This window comes from Dasypus novemcinctus, chromosome 8 (assembly GCF_030445035.2).
Source record: "Dasypus novemcinctus isolate mDasNov1 chromosome 8, mDasNov1.1.hap2, whole genome shotgun sequence".
Taxonomy (NCBI): Eukaryota; Metazoa; Chordata; class Mammalia; order Cingulata; family Dasypodidae; genus Dasypus; species Dasypus novemcinctus.
Window position 1 is genome coordinate 15,468,847 of NC_080680.1, and position 27,299 is coordinate 15,496,145.

A 27,299-nucleotide genomic window follows, 5' to 3' on the forward strand; every position below is an offset into this window, starting at 1 on the left:
AAAAGCTGATGGCCAGGTTGCTCAAAGATTAGTGACTACAGCAAACTGCTACCACCCCTGGAGCTAGAAAAGCAGAAAGGTAGTGTTCCTCAGAGCTTGTGCTTCCCGTGCCCCTGAGGCTGCTACTAGAATTGAGGCTTCAGCAGCCCTGGCTACAGCTGCTGCTCCTGCTGCCAGTGGCACTAAAGTCAAGGAAATCGTAATTTCTTTCTTCCTCTTCACTTTCTACCTTCCCATTAATGGCAGCTACTGATAGCTGGAAGGAGGATATTGAAGGACAGTGTGGAGCCAAGAGGCGATAAACAATATCTAGCACACCTCACAAATAATTGACAAGTATTATTAAATACTAATTACACGAACGAAGGTGCTTGTCAAGAGTAATAGCTTGAAGCAACTTACATTTGTCTGTTCATGTTTTAGGAAATCAGCAAATGTCAGTTATCACAATATGTTGACATTAACTAGACTCTTCTCTGGGTAATGTCATCAACACAACAGGCCTAGTAAAACTTTATTAACTACTAATAGAGACCTACAAAGTGCTTAATGAGTGAATATGAAATGGGCTTCATTGAGCTAGGGAAATCAGAAGCTCTAGATGAGTCAATATTGAGAAGACAAGAATGACCAAAAGAATATGAGAAGGACAGGAGTTGTATAGCTATATCATTCTGGCTTCCCTCTGTATTCCACTTTACAGTATCAGCTCACTGAATGATTTTCTCTGATTTACAGGAGACACAGACCTGAGGCCTGTGTACCTGGAATATAACTGGAGTAGGTTTACTATAACATGCTACATACATCACAAATAATTTCTCCTTGCTGCTAATAGTGGTGCTTGGTTTTAACTGTGGGTATGTCATAGAAAGCTCAATTCCAAAGACCCTGAAAATGTCACCTTGTGAAGATTTTGTTTTGATAGAAAGCTGAGGATGAGATGAGATAAATGACATGCCCACTGCTATTTATATTGTTCCTTTTGTTTACCAGATGGATAGGTTTTCCTAAAGCCTAGTATTTTATTCATTCCTTGATCTTGGATAACATCATAAAATATGATCCATCCAAATACTGCCACAACCTGAAGAAGATAGGGGAGGATTTCACAAATACCACTCCTATAACCAACCTCACTTGGAAATTAGAAGGAGGAAATGATCTTATGAGTAAGAAACGGCGAGGAGAGTTCTCTGAGTTTCGTGGCTCTTCCAAGAAGAAAATAAAAGTGCAATGTAAAGAGGGCTCCACTGGGTCTCTTTATCTGAGTCCAAGACACAGTTGTGTAATGCATAGTCCACACTTAAAACAGCAACAGGCTGCACAAAAAACACCACGTGACTCCATTGTTCTTTCCAAATCATTCTCTATATCTAATTCTGATAGTCAGCAACCTGGAGATGTATTTTTCCAGACCTCTGGCTTGAAAACTGCCAGGAATAGAAATAGCATGTCTGATGATGATATGGATTCTGAAGATGAACTAAGAGCAGTGATTGCAAGAGAGGAAAACTTGCAGAGAACTACGTGGTCCTCAGTAATGGAATCTGAAAATGATCCCTTTGAAGTTGTAAAGGATGATTTCAAATCAGATGTTCACAAACTTCATTCTTTAACAAGTTTAGCTATCAAAAATAATGTCTCCTGCCATGCGAGTGGTGATAATGTTACAGAAAATGATTGTGGCTATGATTCAGGAGATACAGATGAAATCATTGCAATGAAAAAAAATGTTGGTAAGGTCAAAAGTACAGAATTTTCACAAATGGAAAAATCTACCTGTGAAAAAATTTCTTTGAAAAATAGAAAGACCTGTGAGCCTTCTGATCATTGTGTTAACATACAAAAAACAAAAAATGTAGAGTTAGCAGTAAATAATGCAGTTAGGCTTCTTAATGATGTATCTCCATCTGACTCCAGTAGTGGTGAAGATTCTGTATCAGAATCAGCTGAATCTGAAGGAGACGAGGAGTATAACGCCATGATGGAAAACTGTTTGCATGTGAGTCTGACTTTAGCTGATTTGGAACAGTTGGCTTCCAGTGAGCTGGAGGCTCCAAAAGAAAGTGCTGAGAATGACAGCCTGAAAACCACCCTCACCTGCCAGTTGGGCAGGAGCTCCACAAGCCCCAAGACTCCTAATGGTCTTCACAGAGGCAAACAGTGCATTCATCCTGAGGAAATTGTGGCTTCCCTTCTAGAAGAAAAAACAAACGTCTGGGATAAACAGAAACCTAAGGAAAACAATTTAAAGCCAAAATTCCAGGCCTTCAAGGGAATAGGCTCTCTCTATGGAAAGGAATCTGTTAATAAAGCTTTGAAAGAGGATGTTGCCTCTAATGATATTAATAAAGATCAGAACCCCTTGAAACTTGAGGATCCCAGTAGTATTTCCACAGAAAAGGAGTCCCCATATACTAATGGCTTGTCTAGAGAACTGACTCAATGCCAACATGCACAGAAGGCAAATGGCTCAAATCCTATTCAGCCTGAAAAAAAAGGGCCCACTTTTGAGAGCCAGGATCACAAGGTGATATCGCCTAGCAGTTCAGAAAAGGAAAGTAAAAGTCCTATTTCTAGGCTATTGCCATTAAAAAGTAAGAAATCCTTAGGTCTTGGTGCAAAGTCTCACAAGACAAACTTCAGTAATGATGGTCACCATGGCACTGCAAAGACAGAAGAAGGCTCAGAGGAAGAGGGGACTGATTCAAGCAGCCTTACATCTCCTGAGAAATCACCAAAGGGCTCTTCCAAGAAAAACAGGCCCAGCTGTGTTTTCAGCAAAGATTCTCAGGAGAGCAAAACTGATTTTCCTCTTTCCATTAGCAATTCATCAGATGTTACCACGAAGGATAAACATGCTCAAGATAATCAGAAGCGTTTGGCAGCCTTAGAGGCAAGACAGAAAGCAAAAGAAATACAAAAGAAGCTGGTTCACAATGCTCTAGCAAATTTGGTAAGTACATTTTTAATCTATTTAACATGAACTCCCAAAGTCCAGCTTTTCCTTCCACATGAAGGAAGGTGTCTCCCTTTAGAATTGATTGTCATCTTAGCATTCTCCAATTTTGTGATTAGTGTCCTTGATATATAAGCTTTTATCACCATATACCTGCCATATACCAATTTTTAGTATATCCCAAAGGAAGTGAGATTACACTTTGTTTAGTAAAAACCTTTTAAATTTGCTTTTATTAAAAGCTTTCTTCATAATTTCCTTTCATTAAGAAATTATAACTAGCAGAATTAAGTGGTGTGTCCTATATGTCTGAATTTACTTATAAATCACTTATAGAAGTCTAACCAAGATTTAGTATACTGAGCTTTTATAATTCTTTCAGCAATTAAGTATCTACAGAGTTCCAGGTTTTTACAATAAGTGCTAGATTTGAAAATGTCACATGTGGTCCCTGCCTTTCATGGCTGAGTGGCATATGGCATACAATCACAACTCAGTTTGATCCAGCCAAGACAGAGTATGCCTGAGTGCCATAGCACATAGGAAGAACATTAGGCCGGTCTGGAGGGCCAGCAGGGGAGACTTCCCTAAGGAAGAAATGCCTTAGTTGAGTCAGATATGAAAGGATGAGTGGGCAGAGGTGAGAAGGGTGGGAGGGAGAGGAAAGGCATTCTACGTAAAAGGAACGAACATTTTTCCAGATCAGCGTGACTGAAATTTATAGAAACAAGGTAGCAAGAAATGGATTAAGAAAAATGAGTAGGGGTGAGTTGTGAAGAGCCTAGGGAGGTTGCACTTTATGGCTGTGAAAAGACAGTGAAGACCTAAGGAAAATAAGATTAGTTTTATGTGTTTTGGAATAGGAGTTGGCAAACTACAGCTCTCAGGCTACTCATCCCACGGCCTGATTTTGTACAACCTGTGAACTAAGAATGTTTTTTACATTTTTAAAGGGTTACGGGGAAAAAAAACAGGGCAGAGATCATATGTGGCCTATATGTATTATCTGGCCCTTTACAGAAATGTCTGCTAAACACTATATTAGAAAAATTATTCAGGGAAACGAATGTGCCTTAGGTGATAGGGCCTCCACCTACTATATGGGAGGACCCAGTTTTGGTCCCTGGGGACTCCTGGTGAAAAAAAACACAAAGCGTACCAGCACGCAAGCCAGTTTCCATGTGGTAAGCCAAGTGCCCGCTCAGTGAACCAAGTGCCCACATGGTAAGTTGAGTATGTGGGTGCCTGCGCAGTGAGCTGAGTGCCCATGCAAGTGCCCATGTGGTGAGCCAGTGCCCGCACAAGTGAGTCACACAGCAAGATGATGATGCAGCAAAAGAGAGACGAAGGGGAGAATCAAGGTGAAGCACAGCAGAGACCAGGAACTGAGGTGGCACAATTGACAGGGAACCTCTTACATCAGAGGTCTCCAGGATCAAATCCCAGTGAATCCTAGAGGAGAAAGACGAGAAGAGAGGCCAAAAAGAGAAATAGATATGGAGAATCACACAGTGAATGGACATAGACAGCAAAAACAGCTAGGCAGGGGAGGGGGAGGGGAAGAAAATAAATAAATAAAACTTAAAAAAAGAAAAATGATTCAGCACATAATAAGAACAAATTGAATGGGTCAGGTCTGGAACTGGGCAGAACCTTTGGGAGGGTGTAAGTCAGAACTAAGGCAGTGACTAGGAATGGGTTTAAAAGATACCAAGTAGAAGAAAAAAGATGTGAAATAGGTTTGGCAGGGGACAGAGATGATGTTTGGACATGCTAAGTTTGAGGTTGGATTGTTTTACAATGTAATACTTTTGATTACCTCTCTAGGATAGTCATTCAAAGAACAAGCCAACGCATATCGTCTTTGGTTCTGACAGTGAAAGTGAAACAGAAGAGACATCCCATCAGGGGCAAAGCCATCCAGAGGAACTTCTGAAAGTAAGTTCAGAACATCACTGGAGGCATTTACCTACTTTTGCTGATTCATTTTTGTGATTTCTACCTGACTACCAATCTCAACCTAAAATCCGGGGGGCTGTGATGAGATCCAGGTTCCCCAGGTCACCCTACGCTGAGACGGTCAGTGTCTTAGAAATTTCCTCTGACACAAACCTATGCCTTCCACATTACCTGCTAACTGATACCAACTGCCGCCCCTCACTACTGACCTCCAGATCCAGGCCACATGGGGGACCTCGGCATTAATGCTCTGAGAGGCCAGTTAACTCTCACTGAGTTTGGCGTTCCCATTTTAACCCACCTTTTAATGCATCTGGATTGTTGCTGCTTAAGTGTGAGGGGGGGGATTAAATTTTGAAAGGAAGTGCTGATTTACCTCAGTTATAACAGATGTTTCTGTTTTCGCTTCATCAATCTAAAAGGAGTCCATGCGTCAGACATCTGGGAAACTGTTTGATAGCAGTGATGATGAAGACTCTACGTCTGAAGATGATAGTAACAGGTTTAAAATTAAACCTCAGTTTGAGGGCAAAGCTGGACAGAAGGTTAGTGAAAACTGAAATAATAAAACTTCCAACATGTCATTATTTTTCTACATCACCTTTAGATCTAAGTAAATGGAGATAGACCTTGATGTACATTCTAGTGTTGAGGTATTTTGAGAATGAGTCCTCTCTGGCCCTTTTTAATGGATTCATTGTTAGGTGAGTTTATCCAAACAAGCATGTACTGAATCTAAGGTGTGGGGATGTACACTGCAGAAAGTCTTCTTTGGAAACAGTTTCTTGAGAATGTGGCTATCAATTGTATATGGCTTTTTATCTTGGTAGCTCATGGATTTACAGTCTCACTTTGGTGCTGATGACAGATTTCGCATGGACGCCCGATTTCTAGAAAGTGACAATGAAGAGGAACAGGAAGGTAAACGTCTTACTGTCCAAAAAGTCATGATAACAGTGCCAGGACCTAAACTGTACATCCCAGAACAATGAATTGAGAAGTTTGTGATTAGAAGTGATTTGCTTACTTAATACTCCTTGAATTTGTCTGTACATAATAATTTATTTAGAAAAATGTAATTTCTTGAAGCTGTCAGAACAAGAATAGTGAGCATCTACCAGAAATTCCATTTTCCTCTATCCTACCCCTGGCATGCATCCTCTGTCAGCTCCTGTCAACAATTGGCAGGTTCTGGCTGACGTCATGGAGGGCTGTTAGGTCACACTTGGCTTTTTAAAAAGAGAAGTTTTCATTTTCCCTTAAATGTGCAGATTTTGAAAAAAAATGATGTAGCATATAATGTCAAAATTATTCTACCTGAATTCATCTTATTTGGACATAACTAAGAATAATAATGCTATCAGAAGCATACTAATTCCTCTTTTTGACTTCCAGTATAATGTTTTCACAGCAGTGGTTCCAGACTTTCTCTATGAAACCTTGTACTCATTTTCAAAGGACCTTTCCTCCTGCTTGACCAAGAGGATGGTCACATTCCCTCTCTCTCAATCTCATTCTTTTTTTTTTTTTTCAAAGATTTATTTATTTATTTAATCCCCCCCACCCGGTTGTCTGTTCTCTGTGTCCATTCGCTGTCTCTTGTTTCTTTGTCCGCTTCTGTTGTGTGGGCGGCACCATTCCTGGGCAGGCTGCACTCTCTTTCGCGCTGGGTGGCTCTCCTTACGGGGCGCACTCCTTGCGCGTGGGGCTCCCCTACGCAGGGGACACCTCTGTGTGGCAGGGCACTCCTTGCACGCATCAGCACTGCGCATGGGTCAGCTCCACACGGGTCAAGGAGGCCCAGGGTTTGAACCGCGGACCTCCCATGTGGTAGACGGATGCCCTAACAACTGGGCCAAGTCTGTTTCCCATCAATCTCATTCTTTTCTCTTTTCCTACCCCTTATTCTTTTTGTTCTTATCTCCTTCCTGAGTTAATCTATATCTGTCTCCTAATCCTGACTGTTCATTGTTAAGTGTCACGCGTCCCAAAAAGAGCCATTCCTTCAACACTACCAGTTTTTAGGTTGCTATTTCATCTTTTTCATTTCTAATGGTGAATAAGGTCCACACCAAAATGTTTCAGAGCCAAGACTTGACTTCATATCTTCTGACTCAAAATCCCATGTTGAAAACACAGAATGGACAGAACCTTGGGAACAGCCTATGTTTAGAAGCTGCATAGAAAGGTTACTTTCTTAACTTCTACTTTATCTGTCTCCTTACAATTATTCTGACATATAATAACTGTATTATTGTAAAGCTATGGATAATTAATTCACCACATATAGTGACATGCTCTCTAGCCTCATTCTCTTCAGCCTACCTGAGCATTGTCACTGATGACCATCCCTTCTTGAATTGTTCTTTTCCCTTTGCTTCCATTATATCATAACTTCCTGGTTTCCTACCTAGTTCTTGGTTCCTAGTTCTCCCTTTGCCTTGAGATATTGGCTCTTGCCAAGGTGTCATAAGTCCCTGTAAGCTTTAACCTTCACTTGTACATGGGTACTTCCCACATCTTCTCCTACTGTTCTGTTGAGTTCCCAACTCTTCTTTTCAGATGCATATTGGATATTTCCAACAGGCTTTTCTTTGTCCTGTTATACTTGGCAAGACCAGAACTGAATCTCTCTTTCCCTATCCCAGCTCCTCCTGCCTTTCTCTTGCTGTCAATAGCACTTCCATTCTTAGGGCAGCCAGACATCAAACCTTCTTCAATGTTTGAGGCTCAATTTTTATGAATTGCAAAGACCGTCTGGTAAATAAGGGGCACAGCCAGCCTTCAAACACTTTCAGCCTTTGTACTGCTTCTCCCCTCTGGGTTTTTTAAATTGTGTTTTGAAGTTAAAAATTGTTGGATTATAAGCAGTTTCATACAGTTTAACCTATTCCATTTGCAATCTAAACTCTACTTTCTTTCTTCAATATACATGTGCATTTTGCTTCCTACACATAGCATGCCCTCCTCCTACTTTGTATCAAATTTGTCTTTCCTACCTCAGACTCTGTCTGGTCTGTAGGACATTTCTTGCTCCAGTTAAAACATAATCTCTACCTCCTTTCAACCCTTAAGAACTTTGGGGCATCTCTGTAGAAAACTTACTCAAGTCGGAGTTTTATGCTAGCTCTGGTACTTGGTTGTTTATATCCTGTGGCAAGTTGAGCTTACTCTTCTTTCATATTGATATATATAATCTAAAATAGCTGTTTAACTTTGTTGTTTGATAGTTGCCTGTTTCTAGTAGTTGAGGTCAGCAGATTCCACGAATGCCATGATCCCTCTATGTATGGGTAGGGCACATGGATCTCACCCTGCAATATTTATTAATGCATCAAAGGCTGTAGCAACTGTCTTCTAAAGTGTCATATTAGTAGTCAGTAAAAGTACCATCTTCATTGTAATTATCATTATTTAGAATGTTTCAAAAAGTGACTAGTCCCTAATCAGTCTAGTTTTGTTAATACCTGGCTGTGTTACATTTATCAATCTTTAACTTAAAGATTTTTAGACTTGCCCCTAAAAGCCATTAAATCCAGATTTCATCTTCATAACTACATATATAGATGGGACTTTTTCTTTGCTGGTTAGGTAATTTCTGGTTCCTTGTGGAGAAAGGGTCTGGGGAATAGGGAGGTTAGCAAACTGAGGTTTAATTTTTTCCTTCCTATCTTAATGGGCTTTACACATGTTTTAAGTGATGGGTTAGTATTTGAAGATTGAGACTTTTAATGCTGTTTTGCCATGAGATTACTCATTACCTTTTTCTCTCAAAGAGGTAAATGAAAAGAAAACTGCTGAGGAAGAGGAGCTTGCTGCAGAAAAAAAGAAAGCACTGGCTGTTGCACAAAGTGTTTTGCACATTAATTTAAGCAATTCTACAAACAAAGGATCCATAACTGCTAAGAAATTTAAGTATGATTTATTTTCATCCCCAATATTCTCCTTTACCATAAGTGACTTCTTGAATTTAGTTGAAAACTAAGTCTTTTTATATTTCCTGGGGAGGCCAGCTGGCAATATGAATCAGAACCCTTAAAAATATGCTTACCTTTGACTTAGTAATTGGCTTCAATAAATATTAATATTTATCTTTGGCAAATAGGTTAGAGTGTTTTCATTTTCTTTAACTTTCCTTTAGATAAATCACTTAAACTATTTATTGTGGAAATTTTCAATCATATATAACTTAGGGAAACAATTGTACTGAAACCCTATACAACATCGCTTAGCTTCTGTAATTATCACATGTGACCAATCTTCTCATCTTTACCTTTACCCACTTCCCCTCCATCTCCAACCCAATTATTTTATGGAAATCCCAGATTGCATATCATGTTTTCTATATATAATAAAATATAATTTTAAATGTATATATTTGAAAAATAAATATTAAAAAAAATTTTTTAAGGTTAAAGAGCCAAGGAAATTCAAAACTAGATAATTTAAAATAGCATTTCTAAGAAGATCTTAATACTCTTCTTAAATATATAGCTTTCACTTGTCCCAAAGTCTTCCTACTGTTGAAAATAATTTGCTATTAATTTTTATAACTTTTAATAATTTTATAATGTGCTACTAATTTTTGTGTAAATGTTCTGAATTATCTCTTCTAATTTCTCTCCTTTTTTTTTTTTTACATAGGGACATCATACATTATGACCCAACGAGGCATGACCATGCCACTTTTGAAAGAAAAAGAGATGATAAACCAAAAGAAAGGTGCGTTTCAAGCTACTTCTTTTAGTAGCAGATCATATGAATTAATATCTTCTCAAGCAATAAAAAAAGCAGATAGTAACCAATATATCATCCATTGGACACAATATAAATACAATAAGGATTGTATTTAGTTTACGGTCAGGGGTGGGAAAAGTTAAGAGAGAAATTATTGATATGGTGGAGAAAGTCTTACCTTTTGACAAAGAAATCCCATGCACATAAATGAGGATATATCCTCCTAATCTAGTGTGGTGTTTCCCACTTCTCTTAGTTTTTTGTGACTGCTGTAACAAATTAAAACAAACCTCATGGCTTGAAACAATAGAAATTTTCTTTTCTCACACATCTGGAGGCTGGAAGTCTGAAAGCAGTGTTGGCATGGCTGCAGTCACTCTAGAGGCTCAGGGTACAGAAATGGGGAACCGTTCCATGCTTCTGGTGGCTGTCAGCAATCTTGGTATTCCTTTGCTTGTGGCCGCTTCATTCCAGTCTCTGCCTTTGTCTTCACACCACCCCTTCCACTTCTGTCTGTGAGTCTCTCCTCTCTGTGTCTCTTATAAGGACATGTAATACATTTAAGACCCACCTGCATAATCCTGGGTTATCACTTCATCTCAAAATCCTTTACTTATATCTGCAAAAACCCTTTTTCTTGAATTAGGTAACATTCTCAGTTTCCAGGAACTAGGACATGGACAAAACTTTTGGCGGGTTCTGCACCATTCAATCCACTGTACTATACTGTGGTTGTTGTTTTGTTTTTCTTTTTGTTTTCAGTGTGGTAGTTTTTATTTCCTATAGATGTGCAATCAGTTTGTTAAATATATAGAGGAACCAATAACACTGGTTTAATTCCTTCATTTTCTTACTGTTAACTAAAATCACTGAAGGCAATGTTGTATCCTGGATAGGAACTGGAACAGAAAAAGGATATTAGTAGAGAAACCAGTGAAATCTGAGTTAATAGTAATGGACCAATAATATGGACCAATATTAATCTTTTACTTTTTTAGTGTTTCTTGTTTTTTGTTTAACTTTTTATTTTAAAATACTTCGAACTTACAGGACAGTTACCAAAATAATATAAACCCCATACAGAGAATTCCAAATAACCCTATATTTCCAGATGCCCAGATTCAGTGATTTTAACATTTTGCCACACACTATATCTATCCATCTGTTTGTCAGTCTGTCAGTCCATTTCCTGAACATTTGCATGTGGGTTGTCTGCATCATGCTCCTTAAATACTTAATCCTGCCATGTACATTTCCTAATAAGATTATTTACTTATGTAACCACCTTAGATGCAGTTATCAAGTTCAAGAAATTCAACTTTGATTTTATTTATAAATTTATTTATTTTTATCTCATAGGCATGTTTATTAATTATTTTGAAATAGCATTGATTTTAAAGCTTACAGTTTATATTCCAATTTTTTCAAATTTCCCAGTAATTTGAGCTTCTTCCTTTTTAGATCCCATCCTTGACACATATCACATTGAATTGTCATTCTCTTTAGTTGCACTTTATTTTTTAATTGTGGGAGCATATAAACAACATAAACGTTTCCGTCTCAGCCCATTCCAAACATATCATTTCAGTGGGATTAATCACATTCACCACCTTCCTTTATTAAAACTTTTCAATCTACCAAAACAAACCCTATAACCATTATGCATTAATTCTCCGTACCCTGTTACCCCTCCACTCTTGGCCACCTGTACTCTAATTTCTGTTTCTGTGATCTTGCATATCATCCATTACTCTCTTTGTAGTTATCAAGGGGTTTAAATTTAACATCCTAAATCTGTAACAATCTCATTTGCTTTGATACTGACTTAACTTCAGTAGTATACAAAAACTTTTTCCCTATACCTCTCTGTCCCCCCACCCTCCTGTAGTTCTTGTCACAAATTGTTTATATTCTGTCCAAAACCCCAGATTTTATTGGATTTTATGCATTGTTTTTTTTTCAAAGATTTATTTATTTCTCTCCCCTTTCCCCCCTGCCCCCCGCACCTCCCCAGTTGTCTGTTCTCTGTGTCTATTTGCTTCGTGTTCTTCTTTGTCCACTTCTGTTGTTGTCAGCAGCACAGGAATCTGTGTTTCTTTTTGTTGCATCATCTTGCTGTGTGAGCTCTCCGTGTGTGCACCACCATTCCTGGGCAGGCTGCACTTTCTTTCACGCTGGGCGGCTCTCCTTACGGGGCGCACTCCTTGTGCGTGGGACTCCCCTACGTGGGGGACACCCCTGCGTGGCATGGCACTCCTTGCGCACATCAGCACTGCGCATGGGCCAGCATTTGAACCTTGGACCTCCCATGTGGTAGACGGATGCCCTAACCACTGGGCCAAGTCAGCTTCCCTATGCATTGTCTTTTAGAGCCTGTAGTAAATAAAAAGTATAGTTACAAACCAAACATACAGTAGTACTGGCATTTATATTGTCATATTTTCCCCTTATTGGAGATCTCTGTTCCTTCATGCAACTTTGATCTATTTATCATCTGTAGAGACTTTTCCTTTAAATGTGCAGATCTCTGTAGTTTCTTATGTAGGGCTGTTCTAGTGGAGTCCACTCAGCTTTTGTTTATCTTGAAATGTCTTAACTTCAATCCCATTTTTGAAAGACAATTTTGCTGGGTATAGAATTCTTCATTAGCAGTTTTTTGCTGCCAGCACTTTAAATATATGTCATCCCACTGCCTTCTTGCCTATATGGTTTTAGATGAGAATTGGCACTTAATCTTATTGAGGCTCCCTTGTAAATGGCATTTTACCTCTCTTTTGTAGCTTTCAGAATTCTCTCTTTAAAATGTTGCAGTGTGGGTCTGTTTAGGTTATCCTGTTTGGACTTTGTTGAACATCTTGATGTACATATTCCTGTCTTTTGTTAAATTTGGGGAGTTTTCAGCCATTATCTTTTTGAATATTCTCTCTGCCTCTTTTTCTTTTCTTCTGGGACTCCACAGTGTGTATACTGGTACACTTGATGGTATCCCACGAGTTCCTTATGCTTTGTTCACTTTTTTCATTCTATTTGCTCCTCAGACTCAATGATTTCTGTTCTGTTATCTTCAAGTTCACTGATACTTTCTTCTGACAGCTCCTATCTGCTGTTGAATTGCTCTAGGGAATTTTTAATTTCTATTTCTCTTGTCTTCTGCTGTTTGGTTCCTTTTCATAATTCCCATCTCTCTATTGATGCTCTCTTTGTGTTCATCTATCATTTTCCTGATTTCCTTTAGTTTTTTGTCTGTGTTTTCCTTTAGCTCTTTGAGAAGATTTTGGACCATTGTTTTAAAAGTCTTTGCCTAGTATGTCCCAGGTCTGGTCCTACTCATGGATCATTTCTAATGCTTTAATCTTTGCACGTGCCATCACTTCCTGTTTCTTTGTATGCTTTGTAATCTTTTGTTGAAATCTGGACATTTTGGTATTTCAATGTATTATCACTGGAATTCAGACCCTGAGGCATCTGTTCCTTAAGCTTGCATCTAGCTGGTATTATGACAGTGTTTTCCTTGAATGCCAGGAACTAACAAAAAAGAAAAAAAGGATAACATCTGTCCCAGTCTTTGCAGATTGCCCTGTGTAAGTGCTCTCCTTCAGAGCTTATCCACACAATGATTATAGGGAATGGTTCCAGGCTGTATTAGTCAGCGAAAGGGGTGCTGATGCAAAATACCAGAAGTTGGTTGGTTTTTATAAAGGGTATTTATTTGGGGTATGGCAAGGTAACAGGCCATAAGCATAAGTTACTTCCCTCACAAAAGTCTATTTTCACGTGTTGGAGCAAGATGGCTGCCGATGTCTGCAAGGGTTCAGGATTCGTGGGTTCCTCTTTTCCAGGGTCTTGCTTCTCTCTGGGTTCAGGGTTCCTCTCTTCCCAGGGCTTGCCTCTTCCTGGGCTCAGGGTTCCTCTCTTCCTGGGGGCTTGTTTCTCTTTCCTCTGTGAGCTTACTTCCCAGGGCTCCAGCTTAAGGCTTCAGCATCAAACTCCAACATCAAAAACACTCAACTCTGTCCTTTGTCATGCTTTTTATCTGTGAGTCTGCCCATCAAGTGGTGGGAACTCAACACCCTAATGACATGGCCCAATCAAAACCCTACTCATAGCTTAATCATGCCCAGGTACAGCCCAGATTACAAACATAATCCAGTACCTATTTTTGGAATTCATAACCATATCAAACTGCTACACAGGCCAAAGTAGAGGGGCTCCCCTGATATTTCTGCATGTGTCTCATCTTGGGCAGTGAGGAAACAGTTTCATCACAGTCCTGGGCACTGCTCTCTATCTGCACTGTACGTCCTATAGCCAGTAGTCCCTTGCCCTCAGGCAGCCATGATTTGACTGCTCTCTCACAGCATTCTTTTTTTCTTCTTCTTTAGTATACCACCAAAATGAAGGTAGCATCATATTTTATTATAGATACACATATACTTTACTTAGTGCAGAGATATATCCTAGCCAGAATTAAGCCTACCATGGCCATATATATGCCTCATCAGTAACCTTTAAGAATATACTATAAAAGCATAATCTTTGGAATAACCCAAAGAAGGGAATTTTTAAAATGTCAATCAAGTTGTAAACAAAAGTAATCTACGTCAAATAACTAATCTTAGCCAGTCTTTGTGAAATATGTGAATTAAGATTATGGATTTAAATGATTCACTTGTTCTTTTGGTATTAATATTGTTAAGTTTTAGATTGAACTGGCTGATAAAAGAATTGCCATAGATAATGATGAATATTCCGTTGTGCCAGTTTAGGACAGAGCTATATCATTCAGATACAGATTCCTAGAGATATTTGGGACTTCCCTCTGAAAAGTCACTCCTGCCACCACAATAAGGGGCAAAGAAAGGGAACCTATTCTGTATTTATCAGTAATCTTGCATTCAAATATACCGTGTCCACTTGAAAAGGCTTCCCTTCATTCTGTCTTTGAAACAGCAGCCTTTAAGTTCCTCAGCAACTTGAAAGTGACACAGCCTCGCACTGGCAGCCACAAAGGCCTCCATAGCATTCTGAAGAACTCTGTGATCAGTCTGCTACCCTCAGAAAGTTTGGGGGTGACAAGCCTGTGATGAGTATCCTGGTTTAGTCCTTCAGGCCTCCATGAGCGTCTGGAGCAGACATCCATGGTCCCAGGATGTATACCAGGGTTACTATGCTCCTTTCAGAAAGAGGACCAGGGATCTGCAGTGGGAATGTAGGCAGGCTCTATGCCAAGACAGTGGGAGTGAGGGGAGCAGCCAGGGTGCTACAAGTTCTTCCTACTGCTTTTAAGATGCCTCTTTCTTGATTTGACACTCACCCTATTACTGCAATCCTGTAAGTGTTTTCTGGAGCTTTGAGAAAGATGTTTCTGCCAGCTCTTGCTGACTGCTTAAAACTTCTGTGCTAATATGGATCCCTGAAGCACCTCGCTCTACCATCTTGTGGTGAGGCTCCCAATCTTTTAGTTTTGACAATTTATCATAATTACATAAGATGCTAACAGTAAAGGGAAGCTAGGTAGAGATTATTTGGGAACCCTGTATGCTCTCTCCAACTTTTCTCTACATCAAAAATTAAAAGGTTATTTTAAAAAGAATCACATAGCCCAAAGCAGAAAGTAGAGATAATATAAATATTCAAAAGTAGAACTTTTGTATATTATTTCAGATAATACACATTGAATGTGACAAGTCTGGGGGCTATTTCATATTACATATTAAAATTATTTTTATTTGTATCTAAGGTATATTATGTATTACTGTGAAGCAAATTCACCAAAACATAACATCATAAAGCCACAAACGTTTTCTTATCTCAGTTTTTGTGAGTCGTAAATTTGGGAGCAGATTCACTACGTTGTTCTGGCTCAGGGTCTCTTTGAATTGCAATCAAGACATCACCTGGGGCTTTAGTCTCCAAAGGCTTGACTGTGGAGGAAAATCCACTTCCAAGATGTCTCACTTACATGGCACTTCACTTCGTGGCCCTCTCCATTAGGCTGCTTAAGTGCCCTGACAACATGGCAGCTGGCTTTCCACAGAGCAAGTGGCTTGAGAAAGAGAGGAGGAGGAGGAAACCACAGTGTAATATATAATCTAGTCTCAAAATCACACACTGACACATCTGCCATATTTGATATTTTAGAAGCAAGACACTAAGTCCAGCCCGTATTTTTCCTTCACTTGAAGGGAGAAGTATCAAAGAATTTGTGGACATAGTTTATTTTTTATTTTTATTCTTTTTAAAGATTTATTTATTTTATTTAATCCCCCCCCCCCCCCCCCCCCGGTTGTCTGCTCTCTGTGTCCATTTGCTGCATCTTGTTTCCTTGTCCTCCTCCTCCGTCGCCAGCGGCACGGGAAGTGTGGGCGGCGCCATTCCTGGGCAGGCTGCACTTTCATGCTGGGCGGCTCTCCTCACGGGTGCACTCTTTGCGCATGGGGCTCCCCCACACAGGGGGCCACTCCTGCATGGCACGGCACTCCCTTGCGCACATCAGCACCGCGCATGGGCCAGCGCCACACGAGTCAAGGAGGCCCGGGGTTTGAACCACGGACCTCCCATGTGGTAGACCGACGCCCTAACCACTGGGCCAAGTCTGTTTCCCTGTGGACATAGTTTAAAACCACCGCAATCTGCCCTTTGGCCACAAATTATTTACATTCTTCCCACATGCAGTATATGCTCACTCCCTCCATATATTCCCCCAAAAAAGTCATCCCTTTAAAATATTAGCTCAGTATCTAGGAAGTTGTCATCCAAATCAGATCCAAATGCAGATGAGGTTTATCTGTTATAATTCCTTGTGTATGCCTGGAGTGCAGTTCCTTGTGATCAGAAGACCTGGGAAGTAAAGAGACAAGTTATCTGTTCCTCCCACAAAATAAACCTATGGGACAGGCATCGGATAACCACTGTAAACACCACTGTTCAGATGGGGCAACGAGAAAGCAGGAGGCACAGAGGAATCACTGGTCCATAGTAGCTCTGAAATCCAGGCAGGTAAATGTTGGAAGTTCTTTGATTAAGACTGAGAACCTGGGAATAATTCTCCAGGGCTTCTGAGTCCACTTTATGAGCCATCCTTCATTTTTCATGAAATATAGCATATTTTTGCAGCTGAATAGTTTTTGCAGCCTGCCTTTGTTTGTAGAAGTTTAGGGATCCAAATGCCTCATTTCATTTTGCAATGTCTAGAGTCTGATCAAATACTTGTTTTATTTTTAGACCAGAGTCTAGAAACTTTCTTTGTAAAGGGCCAGATAGTAAACAGTTGTCTTTGAAGGCCATATGTTCTCTCTCACATTTGCTTGGCTCTGCCTTTATAGCACAAAAAAGGCCATTGATAATATGTAAATAATGAGTGTGGCTGTATAACAATAAAACTATGAATTGGCATGGAAATTTGCATTTCATATAGTCTTTGCATGTTGCAAAATCATCTTTTTTATCTTATTTCTTAAATCACTTTAAAAATGTGAAAAAAAATATCCTTAACTTGCAGTCCGTACATAAACAGGCATCAGGCTGGATTTGGCCCGTGGGCCATATTTTGCTAACCCCTTCTTCAGACCATATTTTCCTGAAAGTGCCTTATATTTGATCTTTGCTCAGAAGCCATTTTGTAAATTTCTCATCATTTGCCTTTTGGAGATAAGAAATCTCCAAAATCAGGAGGTCCTGGCTCCTTATATAAAAATTCTTCCTTAAGTTTCTCTCTCACTTCACATTTTACAGTGAGTGGCAAGAGAAAACACTTTCCTAGAAATCTCCTTAGCTGGAGAAAGTACATTTTCTACTTTCTACATTAATAAACAGGGAACAGTGTTGCTAAACTTTTCTGCTATTACATAACAAAAATCCCCTTTGTCCAGTTTGCAGTAGCATTTACCTCACTTTTCTGTAAGCTTTTACCTACAGCCTTTTCAAAAGTTATACGTTTTCTAGTTCTTCAGGTCTTTAGGTGTTCACTATCATTCTCAGTGACCTTCCAACTTCTGCCCATTTTGTGGATACCACAGCCTCTCCTACATTTCAAAATACCAAAGTCAGTATCAATTATCTGTCATTGTGAAAAAAAAAAAATTGCACCAAAGCTTAGCAGCTTAAAACCACAAACTTTTATAAGGTCACAGTTCTTGTGGGTCAAGAATTTAAATGAAGCTTCACTAGGTAGTTCTGGTTCAGGGAATCTCATGAGATTTTAGTCAAGAAACCACCTGATTGCTGTCTCTGAAGGCTTGATGGGTGAGGATCTGCTTCCAAGATGTCTCACTCACATGGTTATTGGCAAAAGGGCTCAGTTCCATGGTTTGTGTTCTTCTGTGTCTGCTTGTCTTCTCTTTAGGTGGCACCGGGAACCAATCCTTGGACTTTCTAGAGTGGGAAAGAGGTGCTCAATCTCTTGTGCCACCTCAGCTCCCTGATCTGCTGCATCTCTTATTGTCTCTCTTCTGTGTCTCTTTTCATTGTGCCAGCACTCCTGTGCAGGCCAACACACCACGTGGGCCAGCTCTCCAGTTGGGCCCACTTGCCACGCAGTCAGCTTGCCTTCACCAGGAAGCCCCGGGAATCAAACCATGGACCTCATCAAACCATGGACCTCCTGGATGGCTGACTAGAACCCAGTCGCTTGAGCCACATCCGCTTCCCTCAGTTCCATGATTGTCAGCCTCTCCTCTCAGTTTAGCTGCTTGAGTACCCTTATAGGATGGCAGATGTCTCCCCCCAAAGCAAGTGATCCAAAAGAGGGAGAAAATCAAGGAGGGGACCTGAGCTTATTCTATGACCTGAGTCTCAGAAGTCACACACCATCACATTTGCCGTACGCTATTTGTTAAATGGTCACTGGGCCCAAGCCATACTCAAAGGATATGAGAATTAAGTGCCACTCTTTGAAGGAAAGAGTATAAAAGAACTTTTAGACCAATTTTAAAGCTACCACGTTGAGGTTCAGTGATAATCCCATGAAATGTCTGCACAACACAATTTTTTATAAAGCTCAGTTTGATAGCAGGGTTATCTGTCTTAAATGCTAGACAAATTGCCTTATTGAACAAAATATTAAAACTTTCAATGAGATGGTCTCCACCAATAAAATAGTTATTTAGGCCATCCTAGTCTTTAATTATTTTAGGCACTATTAAGAACTTTGGCCTGATACATGGAGTGGACTTTTATGGGGAAAAGGATTTTAATCTCTTAGCTAAAAACTCAATATTAAGAACTGTCATATAACTTTTAGTCTGAGTTCAAAGAAGAAAGCTTATTACTAAAATAGAGAGCAGCTTCATGGTAAAATAAACATTTCATTCCACAACGGACTAGACTTAGCACATTTATAGTTTATTCCTAAAACTAAATTATAAGCAAATCCTTTCATGCTGCTATTATAAAATTGACAAGAGTTTTAGAACGGAATGGTTGTAGAAGCCATCTTGTTTAACATGCTTATTTTGCAGATGAGGCCCACTGAGGTTAACTGACTTTGCTCAAAGCCAATATCTTAGGTATAATTTCTAAAATGTAGTTCAGAAGATACGAGATAGCTGAATATGATTTGTGTTTACTATCTGAAGCTGTATGCGATAGTTTTGTGTAAAAACTTACTGGTGAAGATGCTCCTCTGATAGCAGAGATTTATATGTGGATACTCTTGGTTGTTGAATGGATAGAGTTCAAGTTATTTACCTTTCCTGTAGATTTCTAGAAAATATCCAAAAATTGACTCTTTCTTTGTGATGTACATGTCTGTATATGTCATGACAGTAAAGCAAAACGAAAGAAGAAAAGGGAAGAAGCTGAGAAGCTACCTGATGTGTCTAAAGAAATGTATTATACCATTGCCACGGATTTGAAAGAAATATTCCAAACTACTAAAGATACCAGTGAAAAGGAAAAAAACATACCTTGGAATGAGGACAATGATGGAGAAAAAATAGAAGAAATAAATGATCCTACAGTTGTGAAGGATGGGGACAAGGAATCTGTTGGGTTTACATTTTCCTTTTTTGATTCAGATCCTGAGGAAGTAAAGGAAGGTAAATGTTTTTTCTTTTTCTTTTTTTTTCTTTTTTTCATTTCAAACAGTTTGGATTTAATTGAGTCCCCATTAAATGTCATGATTTAGCACTAACTGAATAAAAGATTCTTATACCTAAATAATGTGTGATTCAGTATTACATGACCAGAAATGTAATGTGCCTGAAGCTATATTTAATACAAGAAAATATTTTTGCAGTTAAAAGAGCAAACTGAGTTAGCTGCCATGTGAAGGGAAGCCAGAGAATAGTATGGTAGGGGTCCCTGTTGTTGAATAGAAATATTCACACGGAAGAGTCTTAAGTTGTCTATTACTTTGTTTCTTAAATACAGTTAAATGCCATGAGTTTTTATGGAAAGGTGGCATAGGTCACCTTCTTAGCTTTATACAAATATGCCATGTGAGCAATAATCCAGTGTTTTGAAAGTTTATCCTTAATTTGTCAGAAACTAGACAAAAGCACCTATGATTTTGCATTCCATTTCAGAAGGTTCACCTCAGAAACCTAACATGGACCACAGGTTAAAAGTACCTGACCCTTACTAGGGTGCTGCTTACTCTGTATTCAAGATAGACATGCAGCTTTTCTGGAAGTTTATTATAAAAAGCAGGATATAAACTTATATAGAAGAATATATGCAAACTTCAACTACAATGATTCTAATTTAGAAATGAGCAGTAAAAATAGCATCCATGTGCTTAACAGATATGTATTAAACATCAGCTCTTTTTTAATACATACCTAATAATTTTTTTCAAAAATGTTATGAATGAGCCACAATCTATCACGTGCTCTGCCTGTGTATTTTATTTGAGTACCAAGGTCAATCATAAACTGTTGAGTAGAGTTGGCACTAATGTGAACATTAACTGTAATTCCTCTTTCAGAGCCAAGTATAAAGAAATTGACCTTGAAATGAATCCTAAAGACACCCCAGCACACTGGGAGATGTGCTTTGAGTACTTGGGAATGTTGGGGTTTTATGAGATGAAGTCCACATCTTATAGCAGTGACTTTTTCAGCAGTTGTAGAAAGAGGTGTTGTTAATTGAAAATGTAAAGATACATTCCTTTTCTCATTTTAAATAACCAGAAAGGGAAACCTGGTTTAACTGCATCATGTTATATTTTAGTCTTCTCATGTTGGCACAGGTGCCAAGTTTATTTTGCTGGTACCTTTGTAAATTATAACACACATTTATAACTAGAATACTTTTAGCTTTTTATGGTATTACTATACTCTTTATCAGATCACTCTAAAAATGTAAAAAGAAATGAGTAAAATTCTAAAAGGTAATACTACTGTAGCAGTTTGATATAATTGATGAATTCCAAAAACATATTGGATTATGTTTGTAATCTGTGTATTCTGGGCATGATTGAGTTATGACGAGGGCTTTGATTGGGGCATGGCAAAGGACAGAGTTGGAGCTGTTGATGTCAGGGGCTTTTAATGTTGGAGTTTTGATTTTGGAGTTTGATGCTGAAGACTTAAACTGGAGCCCTGGGAAGTCAGCACGCAGAGGAAAGAGAAGCCGGCCCCAGGAAGGAAAGAACCTTGAAGCCAGAGTAAAGCAAGCCCCAGGAAGTAGGAAGCCTGAACCCTCGGATGTTGGTAGCCATCTTGCTCCAAATAGACTTTAGTGAGGGAGATAACTTATGCTTTATGGCCTGGTATCTGTAAGCTTCTACCCCAAATAAGTACCCTTTATAACACCCAGCAGATTTCTGGTATTTTGCATCAGTACCTCTTTGGCTGACTAATACAGAATTTGGTACCAAGGACTAGGGAAGTGCTTTTGCAATTACTGAAATGCTGGAACGGTTTTATAATGGTTAGAGGGTATTTTTTGGAGGAATTGTGAGATGCTTAATGGAAAAGGCCTAGATCGCTTTCAAGAGACTGATAACAATATGGATGCTAAAGAGACTTTTCATGATGCCATAGACGTAAATGATGAAATTATTATTGGAAACTGGAGGAAAGGCGATCCGAGTTTTAAAGTTGCAGAGAATTTAGCAAGATTAACTCCTGGTGTTTTATGGAAGGCAGAATTTGAAAATGGCAAGCCTGGGCATTTAGCTGAAGAATGCATCTTGGCTTCTGTTTGCTGCTTATAGCAAAATGCTAGACGAGAGAGATATGCTAAGGATGGAACTGTTGGGCACAAAGAAAACAGAAACTGATTCTGGAAATTCCAAGCCTCTGGAGATCAAGCTCCCAGATGAAAGTGCCACATTGGAGGACTTAACTAAACTTGGAACTTGTAAACCAGGATTGAAGATGCAGTTATGTTGGGAAGACTTGTGGAAAGTCTTACTGTCTGATGGCTTGGACCCCTGCTTCCTGCATGCTAAACCAACAGACTTTTTCAGAGAGCTGTATGAACAAAACCACTGTTACCCTGGAATAAAAAGGACATGGAAAGGAGAGATTGAAGGGGAAATGACTTCAAGAGGAAAACCATGGAAGCTGAGATCTGGAATTAGGACATCGCCTTAAGCCAAGAGAGGAACCCCATCCATGTGTACAGAGAGGGTGACTTTGCCCCAGCAGTTGAAGAGAGTGGATGTTCCCACCCAATATTCTGGGAGAGTTTTGCCACCCCAGGGTACAGGGAGGGTGGAGCACATTCCCCAAGGATTAGGGTGGTTAAGGTCAGCACCCCACACGTCTGAGAGGGGTAGATCTGTCCCCCAAAGGGTAGGGAAGGCCAGGTGGTCAACTCATTGCTCTGAGAGAGTTAAGCCTGTATGCCAAAGGTTAGAGGGAATGTTATCTTCACATCACTGTACTAGTGGGGTTAAGACTATAACCCAAATATTGGGTAAGGTGTGGCAATCACCCCAACACTCTTGGAGGGAGAGATCTGGAACTTGGTTGACACCTTGATGCTTGACCAGGGTGGAACCAAGAAAATGGCTGTTGGGCAAGCCATTGGAAAGGGTGGGCCCCCTTATGGCCCCAAGGAAAAAAACTGTCTTCTTAAGAATGACTCTCAGACTTTGAAATCAAATGGAGGATGCCCTGCAGGTTTACTAAGCTGTAGAGGACCCATGACTCATGGTTCTCTCCCAGTTTCTCCTTATTGTAATGAAAATGTTTATCCTTTGTCCATTTGTGTATTGGAAACAGATAAATTGTTTTGTAAGTTTCAGTGGTCTATAGCAGTCGGGACTTTCCCCAAAAACAAACTATTTCTTTAATTTGACTATGATATGATTTAGTACTCACATTGTAACTGATTTAAGGTTTTTTTGATTACTATAATGACTTTTTGGAATTCAGGGAGTGGAGTATAGCAGTTTGATATAATTGATGAATTCCAAAACTAGATATTGGATTATGTTTGCAGTCCGGTGTATTACTGGGCATGATTTAGTTATGACTAGGGCTTTGATTGGGCCACATCATTAGGGCATTGAGTCTCCACCCACCAAAGGGCATGGCAGAGGACAGAGTTGGAGCTGTTGATGTCAGGGGCTTTTAATGTTGGAGTTTTGATTTTGGAGTTTGATGCTGAAGACTTAAACTGGAGCCCTGGGAAGTCAGCACACAGAGGAAAGAGAAGCCAGCCCCAGGAAGGAAAGAACCTTGAAGCCAGAGTAAAGCAAGCCCCAGGAACATAGGAACCCTGGAAGCCTGAACCCTCACAGACGTTGGCAACCATCTTGCTCCAAATAAAATAGACTTTGGTGAGGGAGGTAACTTATGCTTTATGGCCTGATATCTATAAGCTCCTACCCCAAATAAGTACCCTTTATAACACCCAGTAGATTTCTGGTATTTTGCATCAGCACCCCTTTACAACTACTGACTAATACAACTACTTATTTTAAATTAATGATTAAGATATTAGACATGTAAAGATAACGTGTACATAGTGAAAGAACTAAAATGAATGTTCAGAATTGCTTGTTTGCTGAGTTATAACCTCATTGTCTTTCATTGTTACAACAATATAGAAACCTATAAAGTTGAAACAGTGAAACCTGGAAAGATTGCCTGGAAAGGGGAACCTCATTTCCAAGAGAGCAGTTCAGAAGAGGAAGATATTGCTGAAGAAATAGATCACACAAAACCCAGTCCTGGGTAAGCAATTTTCCTTCCATGCAGGTATAGCACCTATTTTACAAAATCTGAGTTAGACCTACTTTAAGGATATTTTAGAAGTATCTAAGCTTATCTTCACAAAGACACTTAGCTCTTTGAGAGAGTTCTCTAACGTTTTTATAGTGGGGAGCTTGTTTCCTTTTCCTGGAGATTTGGATCAGTCTGGGTGGAGGGTATGATGTGTACCAGGAAGGGAATCTGACGGTGAAGTTGCTGGGCTAGAGAAAGGATGCTAGAGCAGGTTGTCTCCTCACCCCTTTGGAAATACTGGCAAGCTGAAGTGGCAGTAACAGTGGGATAAGAGTATGGTATCAGAAACCAATGTTGGGAAGATAGAGTTTGTGCTTAAACAAGTCTTCATTATCAAAGCTTCAGAACAAAGAAGAATGGAGTGGAGAAAGGGCAGGGTCATTGTAACACAGAAAATCAATGTGGAAAAAAAGCACAAAGCATGTATATTTGAGGAACAGTTCATTTTTATATTCAGTTTAAACATTTCTTGTTAAAGATTGAAATTAAACTAACCAATATTCACCTGTCTCAATCTTTGTCTCCCTTTCTTCCTTCAGAGAAGGATCATTACCTGAGAAAGAGACTGTTAGATTTTTCTTTTTCTCTAAGAATGATGACAGACTTCACAGTAAGTGCATTTTCCCACATAATGATATAGTAGACAGGTATTAATACAGCTCTTAGCGCTGCTTTCTCTGGTATAGTAACAAGCAGCCAAGTAAGAATAATTTGGCAAAAGTACTGACCCCGAAGTTACTTTGTAAAGTCAAGTGGGTTAGCTCCCTCCATTCAGACCCATGGATGTCGACTTGTGAAACTCAAGAGATGGAGAACTCACCAGTTACCACCCCCTTTGCTCATAGCTTATCAACAACAGGGTTTGTTTTGTACCAGGGACTTGCTTAGTTACTAGATGTAAAAACCCTGTATGTTGTTATTACCTGAAAAGTCCATGTGAAGGCCCCAAGGCTATCGTTGAACTCCTCATTTCTTGAAGCCTAGCACAAACAGAAATAAACAAAGTTACGTAGTTGTAAATGACATCTAAGCAGCAAAATTCTAAAAGTACTATATTTTCATTTTTCAAAAATACAAAAGATTTATTTTGGAAAATATGTTGAATGGGGAAAAAATGGGCTTAACTAGAATTGATAATACCTTGACAACAGCAGTACAATAATACTGTCCGTTTTGGTATTCATTTGCTGACTCCTCTTTTTTGTTTTTCCCCTAGTTGGTTCTGACTTATTCTGGAGAGGAGCAGGAAGTAATATAAGCAGGAATTCTTGGGAGGCCAGAACAAATAACCTGCGTATGGTGAGTAACTGTATCTCCATACCTCCATACTGATAGTCTCCTAGAACAGAATATTCTTTGTATTTCTTTGTGTGGATATTTTCCTGGTGTAAGACTAATGGCAATAAGTCATGACACTTAAGAGAACACAGAGGTAGCTTAAGTCAACCCAAGCATGATACAAACGAGAAAACAGAAGAATGGCCAGATTGAGTGACTTTCACAGAATCCCAAATGGGCTTTTTTATAAAGTGACAGGAAACCAGGAGATATTTAAAGACAATTGCAGTAAATCCTTAAAGGCCAAAGTTTGAATATTCCCTGTTCATTCCAAGTAAGTGCTTGCAAAATGGATGGACTCCCTTGATTTTCCACAACCCAAAGACTGTGGATAACCTAAATTTTACTTTACCATTACTCAACACCTTGAAAACAGTTTACCTTTATTGTTGACAAAGGCTTTTGATTTTATGTTTTTCTAGGATTGTCGGAAGAAACATAAAGATGCAAAAAGGAAAATGAAACCAAAATAAATGTCAGCATTGATACTAAATGTAAACACAGATCATCTAAGGAAGTAGACCTAGAAAGTCATTCTAGCAGAACAAGAAGAAATTTCACAGTGAAAGAATATTCAAAATTTGGCTGGTGGAATATCATTCTGGTTGCTATCTTTTTCTATGGAATTCCTCTGTATTTTTCCCTAAGCAATTACTTCAAAAGATTAAACTGAAATTTTTTTTTTAACGAAGCACAAAATTGCTCCAGAATACTTTTCAACTTTTTGTATATAATCTCTTGGCCCTCCATCCTCAATAAGTGATGGACATCTTCTGATGAAAGGTTTACAGGAAGCCTTTTTAATAAATGTGTCAAAGCACTTGTGTTTTCTGTTAGACTTTATGTGAATTATAGAATATTTGAAATATTTATTTCTGATTGAACCAAATGTACTTTATCTCTTTTTTGTCTTTTTTTTTTTAACAGTCAAATTAAAAGTCTATATTTGTGATCTGCTGAAGTATAGGATGCTTCAGAACAATACCATATGAGACAGTTGTGTGAGGATCAGAAAAGGAAATAGAAAACAAAGTACTCTTGTCCTTGGCTTCCAGAAATTAGGGAGCAGCATAGGAGGGCAGGCACATCAGTCCGGAAAGTCTAATTAGATCAGGTGCTTATGAAAAATAACCACATCTGAAAGATAAGTAGTCAGAATAAGTCAGAACTATAAATCCAGCTAAGAAAGCAGATTTAATACTTCATAAATAAAGTCTCCTGGCTAGGATTCAAGACAGGTTTCCTAACAAACTAGGCTTAATAAGAAATTGTGTTATATGGACAGCTCCCAAGTGATTAGAATTGAGCCCTGATGTGTATACGAAATATCTCAAGTATTTATTGATCTACATCTCCGTGGTCTTTCTCAATAAAGTGTAAATTTTTGGGGGGCTGTGATCTAATCTGGCTTCCTTTTTTTTTAAAGATTTTATTTATTTATTCCCCCCCATTGTCTGCTCTCTGTCCATTTGCTGTGTGTTCTTCCGTGTCTGCTTATATTCTTGTCAGGCAGCACCGGGAATCTGTCTTTATTTGTTGTGTCATCTTGCTGCATCAGCTCTCCCCATGTGCGGCGCCACTCCTGGGCATGCTGTGCTTTTTTGTCACGTGGGGCAGCTCTCCTTGCAGGGTGCACTCCTTGCACATGGGGCATCCCTACATGGGGGGCACCCCTGTGTGGCATGGAACTCCTTGCACATGGCAGCACTGCACATGGGCCAGGAGGCCCTGGGTATCAAACCCTGGACCTCCCATATAGTAGGCGGATGCTCCATCAGTTGAGCCACATCCGCTTCCCTAATCTGGCTTCTTAACCATTAAGTCCCCACTGCCTAGAACTGTATCTGGCACATAGTGGGTACTCAATAAATATTTTTTTAACAGTTATGGTCCAAGAAATGTAAGTAGCCAGAGAGTGTTTCCAGATAAATGGGAACAACCACTCAGCAGAATAAATAATTAAAATATTCCATCTTGTCTAGACATCCATCATATTTATACCCTCTTATCTATCGCTGCATGACAGACCACCCCAGTCTCGGTCATTTATTTTGTTCACAAATATGCGAGTTGGTCAGAACCCCAAGGATTGTTCATCTCTACTCCATGCAGCATCATTT

General features: G+C 39.3%; 1 protein-coding gene across 5 annotated transcripts in view; it reads left to right on the forward strand.

Moving 5' to 3' along the window:
* The window catches only part of NOL8 (nucleolar protein 8), a 34,294-nt gene extending 8,163 nt beyond the window's left edge, over positions 1-26,131 (forward strand). For 2 of the 5 annotated variants that reach the window (XM_004452274.5, XM_004452275.4), the window contains exons 7-17: positions 1,052-2,959; positions 4,790-4,900; positions 5,344-5,466; positions 5,752-5,842; positions 8,698-8,836; positions 9,566-9,643; positions 19,424-19,695; positions 23,664-23,790; positions 24,381-24,451; positions 25,058-25,140; positions 25,602-26,131. In XM_004452274.5, the coding sequence (XP_004452331.1) occupies positions 1,052-2,959; positions 4,790-4,900; positions 5,344-5,466; positions 5,752-5,842; positions 8,698-8,836; positions 9,566-9,643; positions 19,424-19,695; positions 23,664-23,790; positions 24,381-24,451; positions 25,058-25,140; positions 25,602-25,652 (3,054 nt within the window). In that variant the 3' untranslated portion in view covers positions 25,653-26,131. Of the gene's footprint in view, positions 1-996; positions 2,960-4,789; positions 4,901-5,343; positions 5,467-5,751; positions 5,843-8,697; positions 8,837-9,565; positions 9,644-19,423; positions 19,696-23,663; positions 23,791-24,380; positions 24,452-25,057; positions 25,141-25,601 lie in introns of all 5 variants that reach the window. The other 3 variants (XM_004452276.4, XM_023587042.3, XM_071216589.1) reach the window with 3 other exon arrangements.
* Positions 26,132-27,299: the final 1,168 nt, after the last annotated feature.